Below are 24,058 nucleotides of genomic sequence, written 5' to 3' on the forward strand. Positions count from 1 at the left end.
CCCTGCCTCCCCCTCTGCAGAAAATGCTGGATTATCTTAAGGACAAGAAGGAAGTTGGCTTCTTCCAGAGTATCCAGGCACTGATGCAAACATGCAGGTAGGTTCGAGTGGACCTCTTCTTGTTAAGCCGTGTTTGGTGCCACTGCCACCCCACTCCTGGTACCATTTCCAGTTCTGATTCTGCTCTTTCAGTCCAGGGAAAGAGACTCACTCAGAATCGCTCAAATAACAGGGAATTTATTATAAGAATTAATGTAGAACAATAAGGGAGGCAAAATGTCATAGACTTGAAGAATGAGTTGCATTATGAATTCCAGACAGTGGAACCAAAAACTTGAGAATTGAAGGGGAACTTGGCAGTGGGAGATTTAGGAGCTCTCTGATGATCCCAATTAATCTGCCTCTACTGTTGTCTGCCTTTATTTGCCTCTTGCTGCCGGCTGACTTTTCCTACCCTCTGCAGCTTTTGCTAAATGGGTGGTTTCTGGTTCCTCATTATTTCAGCTTGCGCATGGTTCATCCTGGCCCAACCATATGTCCTAGCTTCTGCCAACTCTTCATTTCTACTTCCTCTTGATTTCAGCGCATACATGGTTTACTGTGGCTCTCCAGGCTACCATGGTGGGGAGCTGCCAGGCCCTGGGAGAGAGGAGGGCAGAGGCTTCATCACATACCCCCTATCTTTCCTTTCTTTTCCTCAGCGTCCTGGATCTCAATGCCTTTGAGAGACAGAACAAGGCCGAGGGGCTGGGCATGGTGAATGAGGATGGCACTGGTGAGGCCCTCCCTTGGGCTTCCCACCCCCTGAGACATCTTCCTTTGGGATTCCTCCCACCCCACCCCCACCCGCCATTGCCCAGAGCTCCCTTCCTCCAAGACACTGGTTCCCAAGGGCTCCCTCGGGTCCCTCCCTGTGCTGTGGTCCCCCAGTCCCACCCCCTCCATCCCCCTGGGGTCTCCCTCCCCATGTCCACCACCCACCTCTGCCCCTCCGCCACCAGAAGTCATTCTGTCTTGTGTTCTCACCCATCACTACATGGACCCCACCCTCCACGTGCCCCAAATGTCACGCCCTGGTTGCTGTTCTCTTATTAATGTCCCTAATCCGGGTTAATCGCGTCTCCTCTTTGCCGTGTTGTGACGTGTCTAACCTTTCTACCCGGATCCTCGCTCCTGCCTTTCTACCTCTATGTCTTCATCTCTCTCTCTCCCTCTCCATCCTCTTCTTTCATTCCCTCTGCTTTTACCCTCATTTCCTACCCTCTTCCCTGCTAATCCATTTCCTTCTGTCTCCTTATCACTCTGCCTTTCTCTCTGTGGGTTGTTCCTCTCTCTGTGTGTGTCTTTCTGTGTCTTTGTCCCTGACTGTCATTGTGTGTGTTTGCGGTCTGTCTCCCTCTCTTTTTCTCTCTTTTCTCCTGCTTCCTCCTCCCATCCTGTTGGCTGCCCCAGTCATCAATCGCCAGAACGGTAATTCCCCCAGCCCACCCCCGTGCTGTGCTGCTGTCACCCACCCCTCCTAACCCCGTCCACCCCTCCACCTAGGAGCTGAGGATCTGGGACGTGGAGGGGAGGGAGGGACCCTTCGGCAGGTACGCCCTGCCAGTGCAAAACCTGGAGATCAGGAGTCTGGGGAGCATGATTCAGGTCCCAGATCAGCCACTGAGAATACATGGGCCTGTGAACAAGTCTCTTACCTTCCCTAAGCTTCACTTTCCCCAGGTGTGAAGCAGAAGCTAGAGAACATGGTAAAGATCTCTTTCCAGCTAGATATTGTCGGACTTCCAGACCCAGATTCGCAGTCCCGGTGTGGAGTGATCCCCACTCCCACCTACTCTGCTCTCTGCACCCCGACCTCAGATTGGTCAGTCAGCGTTTCCCATCCACCAACCGAATTGGTTGCCTCCGGCATCCACTCTGATTGGTGTGCGCCTGCCTCCTCTGCGCCTGCCTCCTCTGCGCCTGCTCTGGTTGGCCCATTTGCGGTCTAGCCTCCTCCCCTACCGCCCACCATGATTTGCTTCTTTCAGATGCCCATTCTGATTGGCCCTTGTTTACACGCCTCCCCTGTGCTACTCCTGGATTGGCTGCTTTCAAGGCATCTGGGCCAATTGGCTGGCTTTCAATCCCCATCCCTTATCCCTCCCAGCCCAATCTTCCCCTGCCCAGAGCCTTTGTGTGAAGGTGACCCAAACCCCCATAATCCATTAACCTCCACGGTCTGAAGGGGGGCTGAGGGCATTACCAGCTGCCTGAATGTCTGCTAGGTCAGCAGACTCTCCCGAACGTAACACAAGTGGTGACATCAGAGGGCACTGATGTAGAAAGACACTTGAGGCTCCAGCTTCATGACTCAGGGCCCCTTGGGTCTCCGTCTGCTGATGTCATGGGCTCTGAGGTCAAGACCGCCTGGCGTCATGGATGCCCATGGCCCTCACAGTGTCTTTGGAGTGGCAGCTGCTCCTCCCAGCACCCCCATGCTTTGTGCATGCGCGTGCAGTGTGCATGGGCCTTGTGCATGTGTGCGCTGTGTCTTGGCACATCTGACCCCTCCTGGGCCCTGTCCCCTCCCTTCCACCTAGGAGAGAAGGTCATGGCGGATGATGAATTCACACAAGACCTGTTCCGATTCCTACAATTGCTCTGTGAGGGGCACAATAATGGTGAGGAGGAGGGGTGTGGGGTGGAGGGGAAGCCGAGGTTTGGGGCTGGTACGGAAGGGTTGACTGAGTTAGTTTCCACCCCTCCTCCTCCCCCTGTCAATGATGGCCACTCTCCAGCCAGTGTCAATCCACCTAGCTTTCAAAATCTCTCTGGAGGCCGGGCGCAGTGACTCAGGCCTATAATCCCAGCACTTTGGGAGGCAAAGGCTGGTGGATCTCCTGAGGTCAGGAGTTCGAGACCAGCCTGGCCAACATGGTGAAACCCCGTCTCTACTAAAAATATAAAAAAAATAGCAGGGCGTGGTGGCACATGCTTGTAGTCCCAGCTACTCAGGAGGCTGAGGCAGGAGAATCGCTTGAACCCATGAGATGGAGGTTGCAGTGAGCCAAGATTGCACCATTGCACTCCAGCCTGGGCAACAGAGCAAAACTCCATCTCAAAAAAAAACCTTTCTGGAATTTCTGGAATCTAGCCACTTTGCTTCCCCTTCATCTCCTCTGGCCAGTCCAATCCCCAAAAGCAACCTGCCAAAAACCAATTTGGCCAAAAATCAATTTGCCCAAATAGACAATTTGTCACATGCTATTTTCCCACAGGCATTCTGCAGTGGCTGCCAAAGTTCTATACACGTGGTGGATTTCTGTACTTCAGGTCCAGAAAAGACCTAAAGGAAAAACTGCCTGGCATTTAACAATAAATCTATTAGAATCACTTGTTTATTTTGCTTATAAAATCTTTGCAGAGGAAAGATCTGTACAAAGGCCTACAGATTCTTTCCTATCTTAAGCAAGAGTTTTGTTTTGTTGTGGTTCAGCCAATTTAACAAGATTGAGGATGACAGCAAATTAATTACACAACATCAATGATGAGAAATACAGTCTCATGCAGCAAACCTAGCTTACAACTTTACAGAACAGTCAAAATTCTGCACAAAAAACATTCTACCCAATGCCATTTCCTATAACAAACATGTACAGTCTCAAGATTGTGGTTATAACCTTTAGCAGATGATTAGGAAACCACAGACTACCCGGAAATTAACTTTCATGACAAGAATTGGAGTAATTAGTAACCTTACTTCCATAGAACCTTCACCCACTCGGTTAGTGCTCTTTAAGGTAACTGATTTGTAAATATCTTTAATCTTCATTCTTTTTCTTTCAACAAAGGATAAAGCATGATCTCTTTGTCTTGAATTTTCAAAAGCTCTTGTGTCCACAACCAGTTTTTCAAGGTTTATTAAATACTTTTGTGCCATGGGACTAAGATTTTTTCTTTTTTTTTTTTTTTTTAGACAGAGTCTCACTCTTGTCGCCCAGACTGGAGTGCAGTGGTGTGATCACAGCTCGCTGCAACCTCTGCCTCCTGGGCTCAAGTGATCCACCCCTCAGCCTCCCGAGTATCCAGGACTACAGGCATGCATCACCATGTCTGGCTAAGTTTTTTATTTTTTGTAGAGATGAGATCTCACTGTGTTGCCCAGGGGATCTCAAACTCCTGGATTCAAGCAATCCTCCTGCCTTGGCCTCCTAAAATGCTGGGATTACAGGTGTGAGCCACTATACCCAGCCGGGACTAAGATTTTCATTCTTTAATTTTAACTAAGATGGAATCAGTCTTTGGGTTTAAAATAAATTTTATTCCTCAGGAATATGAAGTTTTGAAAATGAGAATGTTGTTATGAAAGGGATTGCTGTCTCCCAACATATTTGCAACCCAGTCCTCTGCCTAAATTCATGGCCTAATCAAATAGATATTTGAAATATCTTTCAAATCTCAGACCCCTTGCATGTCTTGAGGAGTCAGTGCTATTCAAAGCAGACAAAAGGTTTGTCTCTCACTTATTTGCACATGTCTATAACAGGTGTTGTCAGTTGCCAGAATTTTTTTACAGGAGCTGTGTATCTTTTATTTTTGCATATAGCCCAATTTAAATTAACACAATTTAATTTAACAATTTAAATTAACACAAATAAAGGAGTTAGAAAGCAGGGTTGATGGGAAAACCTGTACCTTTGCTTATAAAATTTTGAATATTTGAGTATGCTTTGTCTATGTCATGAAACTAGGCAAAATGGGCCTTCTGTTGAGCCAACCTGATACAGCAATTGTGAACTGACTGTAAAAAAGTTAAGGGGAAAGAAAAACTGGGGGCGAAAATACTTTCAGGGGCTGTTAAAACCTTCCCGTGCAACATGATGTTGCTATAAGCATTTAAAAAGACTTGGCTGGGCACTGTGGCTCATGCCTGTAATCCCAGCACTTTAGGAGGCTGAGGCAGGAGGATCACTTGAGCCCAGGAGTTCAAGACAAGTCTGGGCAACATAAGGAGACCCTGTCTCTACCAAAAAAAAAAAAAAAAAATCATATACTACAGTATAATAAACCTCCAATCATATACTACAGTATAATAAACCTCCAATCATATACTACAGTATAATAAACCTCCAACTACCCATCACTCAGCTTTAACAGTTTGCTTTCACAGAACAATGTTTTTTAAATAGTGGGAACCAACCCATCAGACAGACGTTCATGAATCAGTTTCACGCAGAGGTTCTCATTGTAATTGTACACTGGCATGCCTGGGGAGCTTTAAAAGAGACTTAAGCCCAGGTTTTGCCTTTACAGGTTCTAATTTAATTGATCTGGGGTTGGGCCTGAGCACTGGGGTTTTTAAAAGCCTCCTAGTTGTCCTGATGTGCAGCCAAGGTTGAGAGGATGAGAAGCACACGTTTCTTCTTTTGTAGTTAACTAGAGCAGTACAGGACAGAAAAGAACAGAATGCATGGCACAGAGTAAGGCAATGTGAAACTTCTCTTTCGGGAATAGGTGAATATAATTTCAGATTTAACACATGTATCAGATCTCAATGTAAAAAGGATTTCCTCGGCTGGGTGTGGTGGCTTACGCCTGTAATCCCAGCACTTTGGGAGGCCGAGGCAGGTGGATCACAAGGTCAGGAGTTGGAGACCAGCCTGTCCAATATGGTGAAACCCTGTCTCTACTAAAAATGCAAAAAAATTAGCCAGGTGTGGTGGCTTACGCCTGTAATCCCAGCACTTTGGGAGGCCGAGGCAGGTGGATCACAAGGTCAGGAGTTGGAGACCAGCCTGTCCAATATGGTGAAACCCTGTCTCTACTAAAAATGCAAAAAAATTAGCCGGGCGTGGTGGCGCATGCCTGTAATCCCAGCTACTCAGGAGGCTGAGGCAGGAGAATTGCTTGAACCTGGGAGGCAGAGTTTGCAGTGAACTGAGATCATGCCACTGCACTCCAGCCTGGGCGACAGAGCAAGACTGTATCTCAAAAAAAAAAAGGATTTCCTACCATAGATTGCAGTCAGAAAAGATTAAAAAATTACTGCACAAGAATATAAACTTCACAAGGGCAGGGGCTGGACATACAGCTCATGTCTGTAATCCCAGCACTATGGGAGGTCAAGGTAGGAGGGTTGCTTGAGGCCAGGAGTTTGAGACCAGCCTGGGCTGGTCTCAACAAAAAAATTAAAAATTGGCCGGATGTGGTGGCTCACACCTATAGTTCCAGCTACCTGGGAGGCTGAGGTGGGAGGACCACTTGAACCCAGGAGGTCAAGGCTGCAGTGAGGTATGATCATGCCACAGTACTCCAACCTAGGCAACAGAAGGAGACCTTGTCAAAAAAAAAAAAAAAAATCCCCCCCAAGGCCGGGGACTGTTTTTTTTTTTACTACTGTATCCCCAGAGCCTAGAATACTGCATGACACATAGTAAGAACGCAACAAATTTGTTGTAGCAAAGAGGATGTGACAATCTTAATCTCGTGAGGATGTAGTATACACTCAATAAAATATGTTGAATAAATGAACAAGTGACCAATCCATATGTTCCCTGGCCTTTAGTAGGTGCTCAATAAATATTTGTTGGATAAATGCATGAATATCCCCAGCACATATTAGGAATTTGATAAAATTGTTCGGAAACTAACGAGGAACTGAATCTCTATTTCTCCCTGCTACATAGTTGGTGGTCAATATACAAATTTGTTGGAAAAAACTGAATGAATAAATGACGCTCCACCACATTTGACACATAGCAGGCCCTCAATAATATTTATATTTTATTTTTTTATATTTATTTATTTTTTGAGACGGAGTTTCACTCTTGTTGCCCAAGCTGGATTGCAGTGGCATGATCTAGGCTCACTGCAACCTCTGCCTTCCGGGTTCAAGCAATTCTCCTGCCTCAGCCTCCCAGGTAGCTGGGATTACAGGCACATGCCACCACACCCGGCTAATTTTGTATTTTTTTTAGTAGAGATGGGATTTCACCATGTTGGCCAGGCTGGTCTCAAACTCCTGACCTCAAGTGATCCACCCACCTGGGCCTCCCAAAGTGCTGGGATTACAGGTGTGAGCCACTGCTCCCGGCCTATTTTAAAATTATTTATTTATTTATTTATTTATTTATTTTTGAGACGGGGTTTCCATCTTGTTGCCCAGGCTGGACTGCAATGGTGAGATCTCCACTCACTGCAACCTCTGCCTCTGGGGTTGAAGCGATTCTCCTGCCTCAGCCTCCCAAGTAGTTAGGATTGCAGGTGCCCACCAGCACACCCAGCTAATTTTTGTATTTTTAGTAGAGACAGGGTTTCACCATGTTGGTCAGGCTGGTCTCAAACTCCTGACCTCAGGTGATCTGCCTGCCTGGGCCTCCCAAAGTGCTGGGATTACAGGCGTGAGCCACCCGGCCAGTATTTTTAGACAAATGAATAAATGATCATCCATCTTTCTCTGTCACATAGTAAGTACTTGATAGTTATTAAATAAATTGATGATGATATGCTTTCTGGCATACAATAGGAACTCAACACATGAGTATTGCATAAATGAATAAATGACCCACTGTTCATCTCCCCTAGCACATGGGAGGTGCTGGATAAATGACTTTTCATCTCCCCAGATTTCCAGAACTACCTACGGACACAGACAGGGAACACGACCACTATTAACATCATCATTTGCACTGTGGACTACCTCCTGCGGCTGCAGGTGAGGACGTGAGACGGTTCAGGTGTGACTTGGGTCGGGGGCTGCAGGGCCATGGTCGGCCCCAGCACCCCCTCACACCCTACCCGCCCCCACCAGGAATCCATCAGCGACTTCTACTGGTACTACTCGGGCAAGGATGTCATTGAAGAGCAGGGCAAGAGGAACTTCTCCAAAGCCATGTCGGTGGCTAAGCAGGTGTTCAACAGCCTCACTGAGTACATCCAGGTAGGGCGCTCCCCCTGGGGCAGGAGTGGGAAGGGAGGGGGTCCCGCATCGCGATCCCTGATCCCTTCTTGGGGATTCCCTTCCCGCTCACACGGCGCTCTGCCTCCCAGGGTCCCTGCACCGGGAACCAGCAGAGCCTGGCGCACAGTCGCCTATGGGACGCAGTGGTGGGATTCCTGCACGTGTTCGCCCACATGATGATGAAGCTCGCTCAGGTTCGAGCCCCTCTGGTCTCCATCCACCTGCTTCTGGGCGTCCCCCAAGTGGTCCATTTCCAAGTCTTGCCCCTTTGATCAGTTTGTCACCCGAGTGCTCCCGGCATGTTCCAGACTGGTTCCCTCTCAGTGGCCAAATCCATCCTCTTTCTGGATTGGCTGTCTGCATGACCCCGCCTCCTCCTCTGCCCCTCCCTCCCCACCAATCAGCTGGTTTTACATCCACGCTTCCATTGGTCTGACGTGTTGGCCTCGCCCCAATGGCCGGAGCTCCTCTGTGATTGATTGCTGTTTTTCTCTCTGATGAGTCCTCGCAGATGTGGACAGTCCTTGGGCTAGGATGGGGCTGGTTTCTAGATTAGAGCCTGGGGCTGAGGAAATGTTTTGCTTCTTTATCTTACTTGCGGCAGATGACACCCATATCAGGCATTCATGATGTAAGGTCCCTGTTGAGCACCATCTTCCATTTCCATAATCCTTGTTCCTCTTTCCCTCACCCCTTTGCAGCCTTGCCAATGTCTCACGAACACTTAATCCATTTGCTCTGCTTCTGTCTGGTAACTATATTCAAGGCTGCCATATACTGTTCCGCAGGTTGTGCACTGCACAAAGGCACGATCTCTGAGAGCATTCACATCCTACACATAATGGTGTATTTATTACAATAGTTTAGTTTTCCAGCAGATGGCAGTAAAGCATCCAGCATGTTATAACTTCCCTACAGGAAGTGTTTTAGGGGACGCCTTTTTATCTAATTTGCTCAAAGGTGCCCCAGGGGCTGGGAGAAACCCTAATTCGTTGTCATCTGACTTTTTAAAAGGAGTTAAACTTAGAATGCAATTCCTCCGTGTCACAGCAGCTGAAGTTGTGCTGTTGGTATCCTAAAATTCTAGAGAATGTTGGTATCATCATGTAGAATTCCAAATCCTGCAGGGCTAATTCATCCGCCACCATCTAGTCTAGGTTGCAAAAGCTAGAAATCCAGTGCAAAGTGGTGGCTTAAGAAAAATAAAGAATTTATCAGTTCATATTACAGATCCAGGGCTTAGAGTGATGTCAGCAGAACTGCCTCCTCTTTGACTGCATTTGCAAGCAGGCTGTCTCCCTGGGCTGGAAAAAATGGTGCCTCAGGCTCCTATCCACTCTACTTCTTAACAGCCCTAGAGGGAAGAGATCTCCTCTTTCCTGAAAGCTCCAAGAAAAAAAAAAAACCTGAGATTCTCTCTGACTAGCCTATTGGGTCACATGTCCATCCCTGAACCAATCATCATAGGCTTAGGAAAGAAAGCTCTGACTGGCCAGGCCTGGTCATATACCCACCTATAGAACCAGGAGGTAGGGTTAGCCCCATATGCTCTGACTGTGGGATGGGGGACACCGCAGGTGAAAATTGAGGGATTGTAAAGAGAGGAGGGGGACTGAATCATGGGTAGGCACAAACCACAGGCGCCCACCCACTGTAAGATCTTGAGATTAGGAGTGTCGGGACCTTAGGCCCAGAATGCAGAGCTTTGGAATTGTGGAAATACATTAGGATTGGAATCAACAACTGATAGAACTAGCATGGGAGCAAAAGATCCTTACATCCCATTTATCTGGTATCATCTCCTCCCCTCTCCATTTTATTTGGTGGAACCATATGAAATTACCACTTTGGATCTGGCACGGTGGCTCATGCCTGTAATCCCGGCACTCTGGGAGCCCTAGGCGGGCGGATCACCTGAGGTCAGGAGTTCGAGACCAGTCTGGCCAACATGGTGAAACCCTGTCTCTACTAAAAATACACACAAAAATATTAGCCGGGCTTGGGGGTGTGTGCCTGTAATCCCAGCTACTAGGAGGGCTGAGGCAGGGGAATTGCTTGAACCTGGGAGGCAGAAGTTGCGGTGAGCCGAGATTGCGCCATTACATTCTGGCCTGGGCAACAAGAGCAAAACTCTGTCTCAAAAAAAAAAGAAATTACCACTTTGTGAGCCAAAAGTGATCACATGTTGGCAATTTTATGTGACTCAACCTAACATAAATAGGGGCCATGAGGCAAAACTTTGTATTGGAGGTTTCTATGGGCCCTACACTGTGGCCCTATGTTCCCCGCAGACGGCTTACCAGAAAGCACATGGCTGTCACTGCAGCCTTCCTCCTGAACCCAGAGTCCCACTCTTGCCATCACACATTATATTCAACATACATCTGTCAAGCCCACCGTAGGCCAGGCACAGTGCTGGGCTCACATCCCTTCCTAGACCTGGGTCTCTGTCCCCAGTGTTTATCTCTGTCTGTCTCTGTCTCTCTCTGCCCCAAATGTCTGCCCCGCAAGCCTCTCAGTCCTCCTTGTCTGCCAGCCGTCCCACTACCCATCACCTATCGAGCCCTTCCCCCAAGTGCCAACCCCACCCCCACAATCTTGTCTCTCTGCCCCTTCCCCTGCTTCCGAGGAACATGTCTGGACTCGGGTCCCCTCGGAGGTAAGAGGGGAGAAAACAGGGGTTTAGGCCCTGCTGGGTAGGTGAGGAGGGGAGAAGCAACAGAGGTGGGGGAGGTGTATGCTGAGACCAGCCCTCACCGAGCTGGGATCTCTAGGACTCAAGCCAGATCGAGCTGCTGAAGGAGCTGCTGGATCTGCAGAAGGACATGGTGGTGATGTTGCTGTCGCTACTAGAAGGTAAACACCCAGGAGTGAGGGTGAGGGAACAGTAAAGAGGTTCAGAGAAGCCTGAGAATGGCCCCCTGAGACCCGGGAGACCCTAATCCTCAACCCCATCTGACATCGTGTCAGGATCCATGGGTTGCTGAAGAAGCCATAATAGGCCAGATGCGGTGGCTACACCTGTAATCCCAGCACTTTGGGAGGCCGAGGTGGGAAGATCACCTGAAGTCAGGAGTTTGAGACCAGCCCGGCCAACATGGTGAAAACCCATCTCTACTAAAAATACAAAAATTAGTCCGGCGTGGTAGCATGTGCCTGTAATCTCAGCTACTCAGGAGGCTGAGGGAGGAGAATTGCTTGAACCTGGGAGGCAGAAATTACAGTGAGCCGAGATCACGCCATTGCACTCCAGCCTGGGTGACAAAAGCAAAACTCCAGCTCAAAAAAAAAAAAAAAAAAAATCAGAAGTTTCCCTTTAAACATCAAGATTTCCAGCTTTTCTTGGAAAACTGTAAGCTTCAGTGACCCTGGGTCCACATTCTCACATGGCAAAAATTTGCTGGATTAGATGAAATAACTTAATTATATCAATGTTAGATCTCTAGATGTTCATGATAGCATGGTGATTATATTAAACAATGTCCTTGTCTTTTAGGACATAGACACCGAAATGTTTAAGGGTAAAAGGACCGCATGTCTGCAACTTACTCTCAAATTGTTCAGAAAAAAAATATACAGAGAGAAAGAGAATTTTTTTTTTTTTTTTTGAGATGGAGTCTCGCTGTGTCGCCCAGGTTGGAGTGCAATGGCACAATCTCAGCTCACTGCAAGCTCCGCCTCCCAGGTTCACACCATTCTCCTGCCTCAGCCTCCCGAATAGCTGGGACTACAGGTACCCACCACCATGCCCGGCTAATTTTTTGTATTTTTAGTACAGACGGGATTTCACCGTATTAGCCAGGATGGTCTCGATCTCCTGACCTCGTGATCCACCCGCCTCGGCCTCCCAAAGTGCTGGGATTACAGGCGTGAGCCACCGCACCCGGCCGAGAAAGAAAATGATAAAACAAATGTGATGCAGGGTGCGTCACGTGCCTGTAATCCCAGCACTTTGGGAGGCCGAGGCCAGAGGATCTCTTGAGCCCAGCAGTTTGAGACCAGTCTGGGCAACATGGTGAGACCCTGTCTCTACAAAAAATACAAAAATTAGCCTAGTGTGGTGGTGTGTGCCTGTAGACCCAGCTACTCGGGAGGCTGAGGTGGGAGGATCACCAGAGCCCGGGAGGTCCAGGCTGCAGTGAGCTGTGATCACACCACTGCACTCCAGCCTGGGTGACAGAGCAAGACCCTGTCTCAAAAAAACAAACCCCAAAAACAAACCAAATGTCCAAATATGGCAAAAGATAAACAATTGATGAATGTGGATATATTAGGATCCCTTTTTTTTTTTTTTTTCTTTTCTGAGATGGAGTCTCGCTCTGCCGCTCAGGCTGGAGGTGCGGTGGCGTGATCTCGGCTCACTGCAAGCTCCGCCTCCCAGGTTCACGCCATTCTCCTGCCTTGGCCTCCCCAGTAGCTGGGACTACAAGCGCCCGCCACCACACATGGCTAATTTTTTTTTTTGTATTTTTTGTAGAGACGGGGTTTCACCATGTTGGTCAGGATGGTCTGGATCTCCTGACTTCGTGATCCTCCCGCCTCAGCCTCCTAAAGTGCTGGGATTACAGGCGTGAGCCACCGCGCCTGGCTAGGATCCCTTACGCTATTCTTGCAGCTTTTATATCAATGTGAAATTATAACACTTTTTTTTTTGAGACGGAGTCACGCTCTGTTGCCCAGGCTGGAGTGCAGTGGCATGATCTCGGCTCACTGCACCCTCCGCCTCCCGGGTTCAAGCGATTCTCCTGCCTCAGCCTCCTGAGTAGCTGGGATTACAGGCACACGACACCACGTCCGGCTAATTTTTGTATTTTTAGTAGAGACGGGGATTTCACCATGTTGGTCAGGCTGGTCTCGAACTCCTGACCTCGTGATCCACCTGCCTCGGCCTCCCAAAGTGCTGGGATTACAGACGTGAGCCACTGCGCCCAGCCTACATTAAAATTTAAAAATTACAAAAATAAACTGGAGCCAAGCTTCAGCTGCTGCCTTTAGAGGGAGTGTGGGATCGCAGTTTGCCAATCTCCACCTCTCCTTGCTGCTTACCACTGGCTAGCCTCAGTCTTCTGTGGACCCTCCTGACTGTGTGTACTGGTGGAAGTTTTAGCTGTGTAAGCCCTGAGGTCATGCAGCTCTGAGTTCAAATCCATTCTCCCCACTTTACTGGCTATGTAACTTTGAGTGCATGACTTTCTCTATGTCTCAGTTTCTCTTCCTAAAAGTAGAGTCACACACTTCCCTTTTTGTGTGATTGTGCCAGGGTAGCATTTGGCACCTACCTTTAGCGTACGTCATCATTATCTTTTTTTTTTTTTTTTTTTTTTTTTGAGACAGAGTCTCACTCCATCACCCAGGCTGGAGTGCAGTGGCACGATCTCAGCTCTGCAACCTCCGCCTCCCAGATTCAAGCAATTTTCGTGCCTCAGCCTCCCAAGTAGCTGGAATTACAAGCACATGCCACCACGCCCAGATGATTTTGTATTTTTAATAGAGATGGGGTTTCACCATGTTGGCCAGGCTGGTCTCAAACTCCTGGCCTCAAGTGATCCACCCACCTCGGTCTCCCAAAGTGCTGGGATTACAGGTGTGAGCCACCACGCCCGACCTGACATCATTAGTTTTACTGGGGGAGGTGGGCAAAGGCAGGATCAGCCAGGTTGGCACAGGAGGCTGACACAGGTCAGGAAGGGACCTGTGGAGGGGAGGCTGTGGCTGGCCAGGGACACTCCAGCAGCGTGGTGGCTCCTGGGCTGGAAAGAGAGGCAAGCCTGGTGGGGCCCCAGAAGGGAGTGTTCACCGGCCACACTGACCTGGGGCTGCCTGCAGGGAACGTGGTGAACGGCATGATCGCCCGGCAGATGGTGGACATGCTCGTGGAATCCTCATCCAATGTGGAGATGATCCTCAAGTTCTTCGACATGTTCCTGAAACTCAAGGACATTGTGGGCTCTGAAGCCTTCCAGGACTACGTAACGGATCCCCGTGGCCTCATCTCCAAGAAGGACTTCCAGAAGGTGGGTGTGGGGCATCGTGTGGGCCCAGGACTTGGGTGGGGTTGCCAAGGGCCAGCCATACCCTTCTGGCTGCCTGCCTCAGGCAAGAGACATCTCTGCAAGCCTCACTTTCCTTGTTTGTAAAATGAAGATAAAACAGTCCTTGGGTTATATGTATTCTGTTTTATTTCATTTTAGAGACAAGGTCTTTCTCTGTTGCCCAGGCTGGAGTGCAGTGGCATGATCATAGCTCACTGCAGCCTTGACCTCCTGGCTTAAGCAATCCTCCCACCTCAGCCTCCTGAGTAGTTGGGACTACGGGTGTGTGACATCATGCCTGGCTAATTTTTAAGTTTATTTTTTGTAGAGATGTGGTCTCACTACATTGCCCAGGCTCCTCTTGAACTCTTGGGCTCCAACGATTCTCCTACCTTGGCCTCCCAAAGTGCTGGGATTATAGGCATGAGCCACCTTGCTCAGCCCCCTTGGGTTATTTTGAGGATGAAATGCATTAACACAAATGAGAACCGTTATTACTGTTATCTTTATTGATAGTCATAACATTATCATTATTGTGAATAGGCATCAGTTATTCCATCAATAAACATTGGCTGGCTTTCTTCTCTGTGTAGGGCCTGTGGTGACACTATTGACGCATCAATGACCAAGATAGACACAGCCCGTGCTTTCATGGGTTTATAGTCTAATGGGGGAGGTAGTCACTAACTAGACCATTCCAAGTCTAAATAATGAGGCTGCTAGGAGGGAAGTGCTGGAACATCCTTATTCAGAAACCCACTCCTCCTCCTCTAACCACCTCTCCCATCCTAACTCTCCATCTTTTCTTCTGAGCCTCAGTTTCCTACTCTGTAAAATGGGGATAGGATAATCACATTAACCACTAACTATTGGCAGTGTGCGGTGGTTCATGCCTATAATCCCAGCAATTTGGGAGGCCGAGGTGGGAGGATCGCTTGAGCCCAAGAGTTTGAGATCAGCCTGGGCAACCTAGTGAAACCCTGTATCTATAAAAATAAAAATAAAACAACTATTAACTATTGTGAGGATGGGCAGTGCAGGCAGTACCTGGAATATGGTGAGTCCTCAAGAGATGTTAGCTGCTATTACTACTCCCTGATCTTTACTGTTACCATTTTGTTAACTTTTTATTTTGAAATAACTTCAGGTTTATAGAGATGTTGCAAGAACAGCACATAGAATTTCTGAGTACCTTTCACCCACATTGCCCAAATGTTTTCTATTTACTATTTACTCCATCATGATTTACCTTTCCTTTCCTTTTTTTTTTTTTTTTTTTTTTTTTTTTTGAGACGGAGTTTTGCTCTTGTTGCCCAGGCTGGAGTGCAGTGGTGCGATCTCAGCTCAGTGCAACCTCCGCCTCCTGGGTTCGAGCGATTCTCCTGCCTCAGCCTCCTGAGTAGCTGGGATTACAGGCACGCACCACCATGCCCGGCTAAATTTGTGTGTGTGTGTGTGTGTGTGTGTGTGTGTGTGTGTGTTGTATTTTTAGTAGAGACGGGATTTCACCATGTTGGCCAGGCTGGTCTTGAACTCCTGGCCTCAAGTGATCTGCCTGCCTCGGCCTCCCAAAGTGCTGGGATTACAAGCATGAGCCACCTCGCCTAGCCAATTTCCCTTTACTTTGAAACACTTCAGCGTGTATCTCCTGAGAACAAATTCATTCTCCTACCTAACCACAGGACAATTATGCTAATCAGGAAATTAACATTGGCACAATGCTGCTATCTAATCCTAGACCTTATTCAATTTCCCTTGTTGAAGAAATTTCTTTTGTCAATGTCTTTTCTTTGCCAACCCAGAACCAGGGATTGCATTTAGGTGTTCTGTCTGCTTTCCTCCTTCAGTCTGGAACTGTGCCTGGGTCTGTCTTTATCTTTCCTGACACGTTTGAAGAATGCAGGCAAACTGTTTTGTAAAATGTCGTTCAGTGTGGGTTTGTCTGAGTTTTCATCATTATTAGACTAGGGTTATGCATCTTTTGCAGGAATATCAGAGAAGTGATGTGTCCTCAGTGTAATGTATTAGGAGGCACATGTGGTTTCATCCCATTACTGTTTAGTTTCTTATTTATTTGTTTTTAGAGTCAGAGTCTTGCTCTATTGCCCCGGCTGGAGTGCAGTCAAACAATCCTAGCTCACTGCATCCTTGAACCCCTGGGCTCAGGCGATCCTCCTGCCTCAGCCACCCAAAGTGCTGGGATTACAGGTGTGAGTCACTGCACCTGGCCAATGTCTCTTCCCATTACTGTTGTTAACTTGGATGGCTTGGTTAACTCGGTGTTCACCAGGGGCTCCACGATGAAGTTACTGTTATTCCCTTTGGAATCAATAAGTGTCTCATAAGGATATACTTTGAGGCTATGTAAATATTCTGCTAACTCTGGGGTCAGCATCCATTGATGATTCTTGCCTGAAACAATTATTCCTCTAGTAGCTGACAAATGGTGGTTTTCTCATTTCGCCGTATGCTTTACCATCACTAGGCACCATTTTACTGTAAGAAAGAGTGTTTCCTTCTTGTCCATTTCATTTTCTCATTCATCCATTCATTTATATCAGTGTGGATTCACGGCTTTTTTTTTTTTTTGAGACGGAGTTTTGCTCTTGTTGCCCAGGCTGGAGTGCAATGGTATGATCTTGGCTCACTGCAACCTCCGCCTCCTGGGTTCAGTGATTCTCCTGCCTCAGCCTCCCAAGTCGCTGGGATTACAGGTATGCACCACCATGCCTGGCTAATTTTGTATTTTTAGTAGAGACGGGGGTTTCACCATGTTGGTCAGGCTGGTCTCGAACTCCCGACCTCAAGTGATGGTCAGGCTGGTTTCAAATTCCCAACCTCAAGTGATCCGCCCGCCTCAGCCTCCCAGAGTGCTGGGATTACAGGTGTGAGCCACTGCACCTGGCCCATGGCTTCTTAGTCTATGGGTTGCAGCTGTGACTGGCCATCTGCACTTAGGTAAGCTCAGGGTTCCCTGAGTTAAAATCAAAGTGCCCCATGCCTTCCAGTTGTCCCCCCAAGAGCCTCACTGTGTCTCTCTGCTTCTCAGCCACGCCTTGCAAGAGTCATCTGCCCTTGATCATCCGTTCTCACCTCCCACTCCTTCCCTGATTCGGGGCTTGCCGGCTTCCGTCCCTGTCAGGCTCCTGAAACTCCTCTGACCAAGATCATCAGTGACCTCTTTACCTCTGACTGTCCCCTCTGACTTGTCATCTTGGCAGCCTTTGTCACAGCTGGCCTTTTCCTTTCCCTCCCCAACCCTGAGGGGCAATGCCTGCTTCCCTGAACCTGAGCCTCACATCCCTGGGACCCTGCCTCCCAGCCGATCCCTCATAGCCTCTTACCCTTCACTGTGCCTGAGCCCTCCACCTTCATGAAGAGCTCATAGTTACCATATTCTCACTCTGTGCCCTGCGTATAAATGAATTTGCTCATTTAGTCCTTACAGCAACCCTACATGGTAAAACATTTTTGTTTTGTTTTGCTTCTTTGAGACAGGGTCTTTCTCTATCAGTCAGTCTGGAGTGCAGTGGCGTGATTACAACTCACTGTAGCCTCCGCCTCCCAGGCTCAGGTGATCCTCCTACCTTAGCCTCCCAAGTAACTGGGACTCCAGGTGTGCGCCACCACACCCGGCTAATTTTATTTATTTATTTATTTTAGAGACGGGGTTTGACATGTTGCCCTAGCTGGTCTTGAACTCCAGGACTGAAGCAATCAGCCCACCTCAGGCTCCCAAAGTGCTGGGATTACCAGCATAAGCTACCATGCCCAGCAGGACTGCTTTTTTTTTTTTTTTTTTTTTTTGAGATGGAGGAGTCTCACTCTGTCACCAGGCTGGAGTGCAGTGATGTGATCTCGGCTCACTGCAAACTCCGCTTCCTGGGTTCAAGCGATTCTTCTGCCTTAGCTTCCCGAGTAGCTGGACTACAGGCATGCGCCACCACACCCAGCTAATTTTTGTATTTTTAGTAGAGACGGGTTTCACCATGTTGGCCAAGGTGGTCTCGATCTCTTGACCTCGTGATCCACCTGCCTCGGCCTCCCAAAGTGCTGGGATTACAGGCGTGAGCCACCGTGCCTGGCCAGGATTGCTTTTTATTCCCATTTTATGGATGTGGAAACTGAGGCACAGGGAGATTAAACGGACATGCTTAAGGTCACCCATCTAATAAGTGACAAGGTTAGGGTTAGACCTCAGGCGGTCTGGCCTCAGAGTACACTGCCTCCAGATTCATCTGTTAATCTGGTCTAATCGATAGTCAGTGAGCACTTCCTAGGGGCTGGGCCCTGGCCGGGGGTCTCAGCCCTACTCTCGAGCCTGGCAGGTTTAGGGAGAGAGTCTGGGATGGCTACAAGAGAAGCAAAAAGCATTTGCAGGAGCTAAAGTACACATGATTCACAATTGATAATGAGTAATGATCTCTCCTGACTGGGGCTGCACAGATCACAGGGTTTAATGTCACCTACCTGACATTTTACAGCTCAACATCTGTTACACAAAGTTATAATCTGCAACTGGGAAAAGTGTATTCATTTTATTTTTTGAATATATAATTACTCACGATTTTAAAAATCAAAATATAGGCTGGGCACAGTGGCTCACGCCTGTAATCTCAACACTTTGGGAGGCCAAGGCATGCAGATCACTTGAGGTCAGGAGTTCAGGACCAGCCTGGGCAACATGGCGAACCTCCCCATCTCTACTAAAAATACAGAAATTAGCTAAGCACGGTGGCAGGTGCCTGTAATCCCGGCTACTCAGGAGGCTAAGGCAGGAGAATCCCTTGAGCCTGGGAGGCAGAGATTGCAGTGAGCTGAGATCGTGCCACTGCACTCCAGCCTGGGTGACAGAATGTGACTCCATATCAAAAAAAAAATACATAGCCAGGTGCTGTGGCTCACACCAGTAATTCCAGCACTTTAGGAGGCCAAGGCAGGAGGATTGCTTGAGGCCAGGAGTTCAACACCAGCCTGGACAATATAGCAAGACCCCATTGCTAAAAAAAAAATCAAAAAATTAGCTGGATGTGGAGGTGTGCACCTGTAGTCCCAGCTCCTCTGGAGGCTGACTGAGCTGGGAGGATCCTTTGAGCCCAGAAGGTCAAGGCTGCAGTGAGCCATGATTGTACCACTGCACTCCAGCCTGGGCAACAGAGCACAAGACTTTGTCTCAAAAAAACATTTATCAAAATATAGCAAGGCGTGAAGTGAGAAGTCTTACTCCTGCTCTTTTCCAATCCACTCTTCCCCACATCTACCATGGTAAAGCCCTTTCGTTAGTTTCTTTTGTATCCTTCCATCATTTTTTAAATGAAAATACAAACAGATATTTTTGTCTTTCTCATTTTGTACATAATAGGTATAACATCACTGGTCTGCATTATTTAATAACATATTCTGGAGATACAGGAAGCGTCCTCATTCTTTTTTACAGGTGTCCAATATTCCACGCTATGTGTATATTATGGTTTATTTGCTATTCCTTGTTGATGAACACTGGCTTTATTCCCAATGTTTTGCTATACAACCCATGTTGCAGTCAGGACTGTCATGGATAGTTGCACCCATTGTGCACTGCACAAGGGTGTCATTTATACCACAGACATTTTACATTTGTACATGTTTTACTGCAGAGTTCCAGCAGATGGAGGGAAATGTGCTGAGGAAGGCTGTAGTATTTGGGCCTAAAGCAATGCTGGCTATAACAATTACTCTTGCTACACTTTGAGAGGCTGAGGCAGGTGGATCACCTGAGGTCAGGAGTTCGAGACCAGCCTGACCAACATGGTGAAACCCCATCTCTACTAAAAATACAAAAAAATAGCGGGCATGGTGGCATGCACCTGTAATCTGAGCTGCTTGGGAGGCTGAGGCAGGAGAATCATTTGAACCTGGGAGGTAGAGGTTGCAGTGAGCTGAGATCGCGCCGTTGCACTCCATCCTGGACAACAAAAGTGAAAGTCCATCTCAAAAAACAAACAAACAAAAACAATTACTCTTGTTATACAACATTCTGTAAATCATGTGTGGTTCATCTCAGAGGATAAACTTCCAGAAGTGGGATAGCTGGGTTAAAAGGTAAATGCATTTGTCATTCGGACAGACATTGCCCTCCATTTTTCTTTCTCATTAATATCATATGAGAGTGTGCCTGTCTCCCCACAGCCTCGCCACCAGACCGCACTGTCAAATCTTTGGATTTTTGCCAATCTGATAGGTGAAAAACGGTATTGCAGTGTAGTTTAAATTTTTAAATTTTTTTTTTTTTGAGACAGAGTCTTGCTCTGTTGCCCAAAGTGGAGTGCAGTGGCATAATCTCAGCTCATTGCAACCTCTGCCTAACGGGTTGAAGTGATTCTCACGCCTCAGCCTCCCGAGTAGCTGGGATTACAGGCATGTGCCACCACACCCAGCTAATTTTTTGTATTTTTAGTAGAGACGGGGTTTCACCATGTTGGCCAGGCTGGTCTCAAACTCCTGACCTCAAGTGATCCACCCGCCTTGGCCTCCCAAAGTCCAGATGCTTTTTCTGCATTTCCATTCATATGAAAATCTGCATTAAAAAAATGTAGCATTGTGGCCAGGCTCAGTGGCTCACGCCTGGAATCCCAGCTCTCTGGGAGGCTGGGGCGGGCAGATCACTTGAGGTCAGGAGTTCGAGACCAGCCTGGCCAACATGATGAAACCCGTTCCTGCTACAAAATACAAAAATTACTTGGGCATGGTGGCATGCGCCTGTAATCCCAGCTACTTGGGAGGCTGAGGCAGAGAATTGCTTGAACCCAGGAGGTAGAGGTTGCAGTGAGCTGAGATTGCGCCACTGCACTCCTGCCTGGACGACAGAACAAGACTCTGTCTCAAAAGAAAAAAAAAATAAGTAGCATTGTTCTATAATTTCCCAAGTTCTTCATGGTTGCCAGACTTCTTGACAGTTTACAAATCACATCTTCATTGATGAAGTACTTTGTAGATTTCAAAACATCTACTATAGCTTGGAAGGCCCTTTCTGGTGTTTGAAATCACATTTTATTTATTTATTTATTTAAATGTTTAATTATATTAACAGAGATGAGGTCTCCCTATGTTGCCCAGGCTGGTCTTGAACTCCTGGCTTTAAGGGATCCTCCTGCCTCAGCCTCCCAAAGCGCTGGGATTACAGGAATGAGTCACCTCACCCAACAGAAACCACATTTTAGGTTACTGATTTATTCCTGGTCAGTAAACAGTCTTGAGGTTATCTTCATTGTTTTCCTATCTGCAAATTTTATTTGTCCCTTAATTAAAACACTTCCTTTTTAAAGTGTCTTTACTGAAATAGAATGTACATACCATAAAATCCACCCATTTAAAATGTACAGTTCAGTGGTTTATAGTGTGTTCACAGAATTATGAAGCCATCCCTGCAATCTAATTTTAGAACATTTTAATCATCCTTTGAAAACGAACCCCATACCCGTTAGCAGTCATTTCCCACTTCCCCCACCCCAGCCCCCAGTAACCACTGATCTTTCTGCCTCTATAGATTTGCCTGTTCTGAACACTGCATATAAATGGTATCATAAAATATATATGGTCTTGGCCAGACACGGTGGCTCACGCCTGTAATCCCAGTACTTTGGGAGGTCCAAGAGAGTGGACTGTTTGAGTCCAGGTGTTTGAGAAGAGCCTGGGCAACATGGCGAAACCCTGTCTCCACTAAAAATACAAAAAATTAGCCGAGTGTGGTGGCACATGCCTGTAGTCCTAGCTACTTGCGAGGCTGAGGTGGGAGGACCGAGAAGTTGAGGTCGCAGTGAGTCCTGAACACACCACTGCATTCCACTCCAGCCTGAGCAACAGAGTGAGACCCTGCCTAAAAAAAAAAAAAAATGCATGTGTGTGTGCGCGCGTGTGTGTGTATGTGTGTGTGGCCTTAAAAGACGTTCCTTTTATTTAACAAACCACAATGTCATCACTCCTAACCCAAAATAAAACAGTACAAATAAAAAAGTAGTCACAGTCCTTTAAATCATCAAATATCTAGTGAGTGTGCAAATTTCCAAATCTCATAACTTTCATGTAACTATCAGGATTTTTTGTAGCTTCTTTAAATCAGAATCCAAACAAGGGCCACCCATTGCAATTGGCTGATACTTTTTAAAATCATCTTTCATCTCTTGCTTCCCCTCTATTATCTTTTCTTTTTCCTTGCAATTTATCTCCTGGAGATCCAGTCCTGCAGATCTTTACTGTCCAACAGAAATACAATATGAGCAATATGTATATTTTTAAATTTTCTCCTTTTTTTTTTGAGACAGGGTCTCACTCTGTTGTCCAGGCTGGAGTGCAGTGGGGTGATCTCAGTTCACTGTAACCTCCACCTGTCAGGTTCAAGTGATTCTCCTGCCTCAGCCTCTTGAGTAGCTGGGATTACAGGCATGCGCCACCACACCTGGCTAATTTTTGTATTTTTAGTAGAGACAAGGTTTCGCCATGTTGGCCAGGGTAGTCCCAAACTCCTGGCCTAAAGTGATCTGCCCTCCTCACCCTCCAAAAGTGCTGGGATTACAGGCGTGAGTCACCATAATTTTAAATTTTCTAATAGCCATGTTTTTTAAAAAGTAAAAAGAGGACCAGGCATGGTGGCTCGTGTCTGTAATCCCAGCACTTTGGGAGGCCAAGGCGGGAGGATCACTTGAGGCCAGGAGTTTGAGCCAGCCTGGGTAACATAGCAAAACCCTATCTCTATAAAAACTTTAAAAAATAACCAGGTGTAGTAGTGCATATCTGTAGTCCCAGTTACTGGGGAGGCTGAGGCAGGAGGATCTCTTGAACCTCGGAGGTTAATGCTGCAGTGAGCCATGTTCATGGCACTGTACTTCAACCTGGGCAACAGAGCAAGACTCCGTTAAAAAAAAAAAAGTAAGATGAAACACTACACATAATCTAGTACACTCAGGATATTATTTCAACATGGAATCAATCCTGTTTATTTATTTATAGAGATGGGGTCTTGCCATGTTGCCCAGGCTGGTCTCAAACTCCTGTGCTCAAGCAATCCACCCTCCTCAGCCACCCAAGGTGCTGGGATTACAGGCAAGAGCCACTGTGCCTGGCCATAATCAATCTAAAAAATGATTAGCTCGACATTTTTCATTCTTTTTTCACACTAAGTCTATCAATGGATAGTGCTGTCCTAGTTGTAGAGCTTCCCATAGTCTGGACCTGACCAATGCGTCCTTGTGGTGTCATTTCATGTGTTCCTGTGTCCCCTGGGTTTCCTCCAAAGTGGGACTCAGCCAAAGTTCGAGCAGATTCAGATTTGGGTGTAAGGAGTTTTTTAGCCAGAACCTTCCTATGTGGGGCTACTGTATACCTCCACCAGGAGGCACCTCCTTTCCAGATGCCAGCAGCTGTTTCTGCTCAACACTCAGACATATTCATTCATCAGAGATTGCAAAATGGCGATAGTCTCTTTTTTTTTTTTTTTTTGTGACAGAGTCTCATTCTGTCACCCAGGCTGGAGTGCAGTGGCATGCTCTCGGCTCACTGCAACCTCCGCCTCCCAGGTTCAAGCGATTCTCCTGCCTCAGCCTCCCAAAATGCTGGGATTATAGGCGTGAGCCACGGCGCCCAGCCTCTTAGTTTTCATGATGCTTCCTTCATTTGACAAATGAGTATGAGTGCCTACTGTGTGTCAGGCACTGCCCTAGTCCTGAAGGTACAGCAGTGAACAAAACAGAGAGCCCACTGTGGGGGCTGATAGTCCAGTGGGAAGGGGCAGATGCAAATAACGAAATACACAAAGTAATTGCAGGTTATAATCTGTGGTCTGAAGGGCGTGGGAGTGAGCAGGGTGTGGTAAGCCCTGTAAACCGGCTGGTGGAGGAAGGCCTTCTGCAGGAGGGGACAGCGAAGCTGAGAGTTGAAAGATACCATATGAATCAGCGAGGCTGTGGTGTCCCAGGCAAAGGGGACAGTAAATGGAAAGGCTGAAAGATGGGAACAAGAGGGACAGAGAGCAGCCTGGGCAACATGGCAAAACCCTGTCCCCTACAAAAAATACAAAAATTAGCTAGGCATGGTGGCCTATGCCTGAAGT

The 24,058-nt window shown here is 47.4% G+C and overlaps 1 protein-coding gene across 2 annotated transcripts in view; it reads left to right on the plus strand.

The window, feature by feature from the left end:
• The window catches only part of RYR1 (ryanodine receptor 1), a 157,842-nt gene that overhangs the window by 103,771 nt on the left and 30,013 nt on the right, over positions 1–24,058 (plus strand). For both annotated transcript variants that reach the window (XM_034945507.3, XM_034945508.3), the window contains 9 exons: positions 21–97; positions 702–775; positions 1,453–1,470; positions 2,583–2,663; positions 7,608–7,696; positions 7,793–7,921; positions 8,032–8,136; positions 10,717–10,798; positions 13,769–13,956. In XM_034945507.3, coding sequence (XP_034801398.1) covers positions 21–97; positions 702–775; positions 1,453–1,470; positions 2,583–2,663; positions 7,608–7,696; positions 7,793–7,921; positions 8,032–8,136; positions 10,717–10,798; positions 13,769–13,956 — 843 coding nt within the window. The remainder of the gene's footprint in view (positions 1–20; positions 98–701; positions 776–1,452; positions 1,471–2,582; positions 2,664–7,607; positions 7,697–7,792; positions 7,922–8,031; positions 8,137–10,716; positions 10,799–13,768; positions 13,957–24,058) is intronic.

The sequence above is a fragment of the Pan paniscus genome, chromosome 20, assembly GCF_029289425.2.
Source record: "Pan paniscus chromosome 20, NHGRI_mPanPan1-v2.0_pri, whole genome shotgun sequence".
In the NCBI taxonomy this organism is placed as follows: domain Eukaryota; kingdom Metazoa; phylum Chordata; class Mammalia; order Primates; family Hominidae; genus Pan; species Pan paniscus.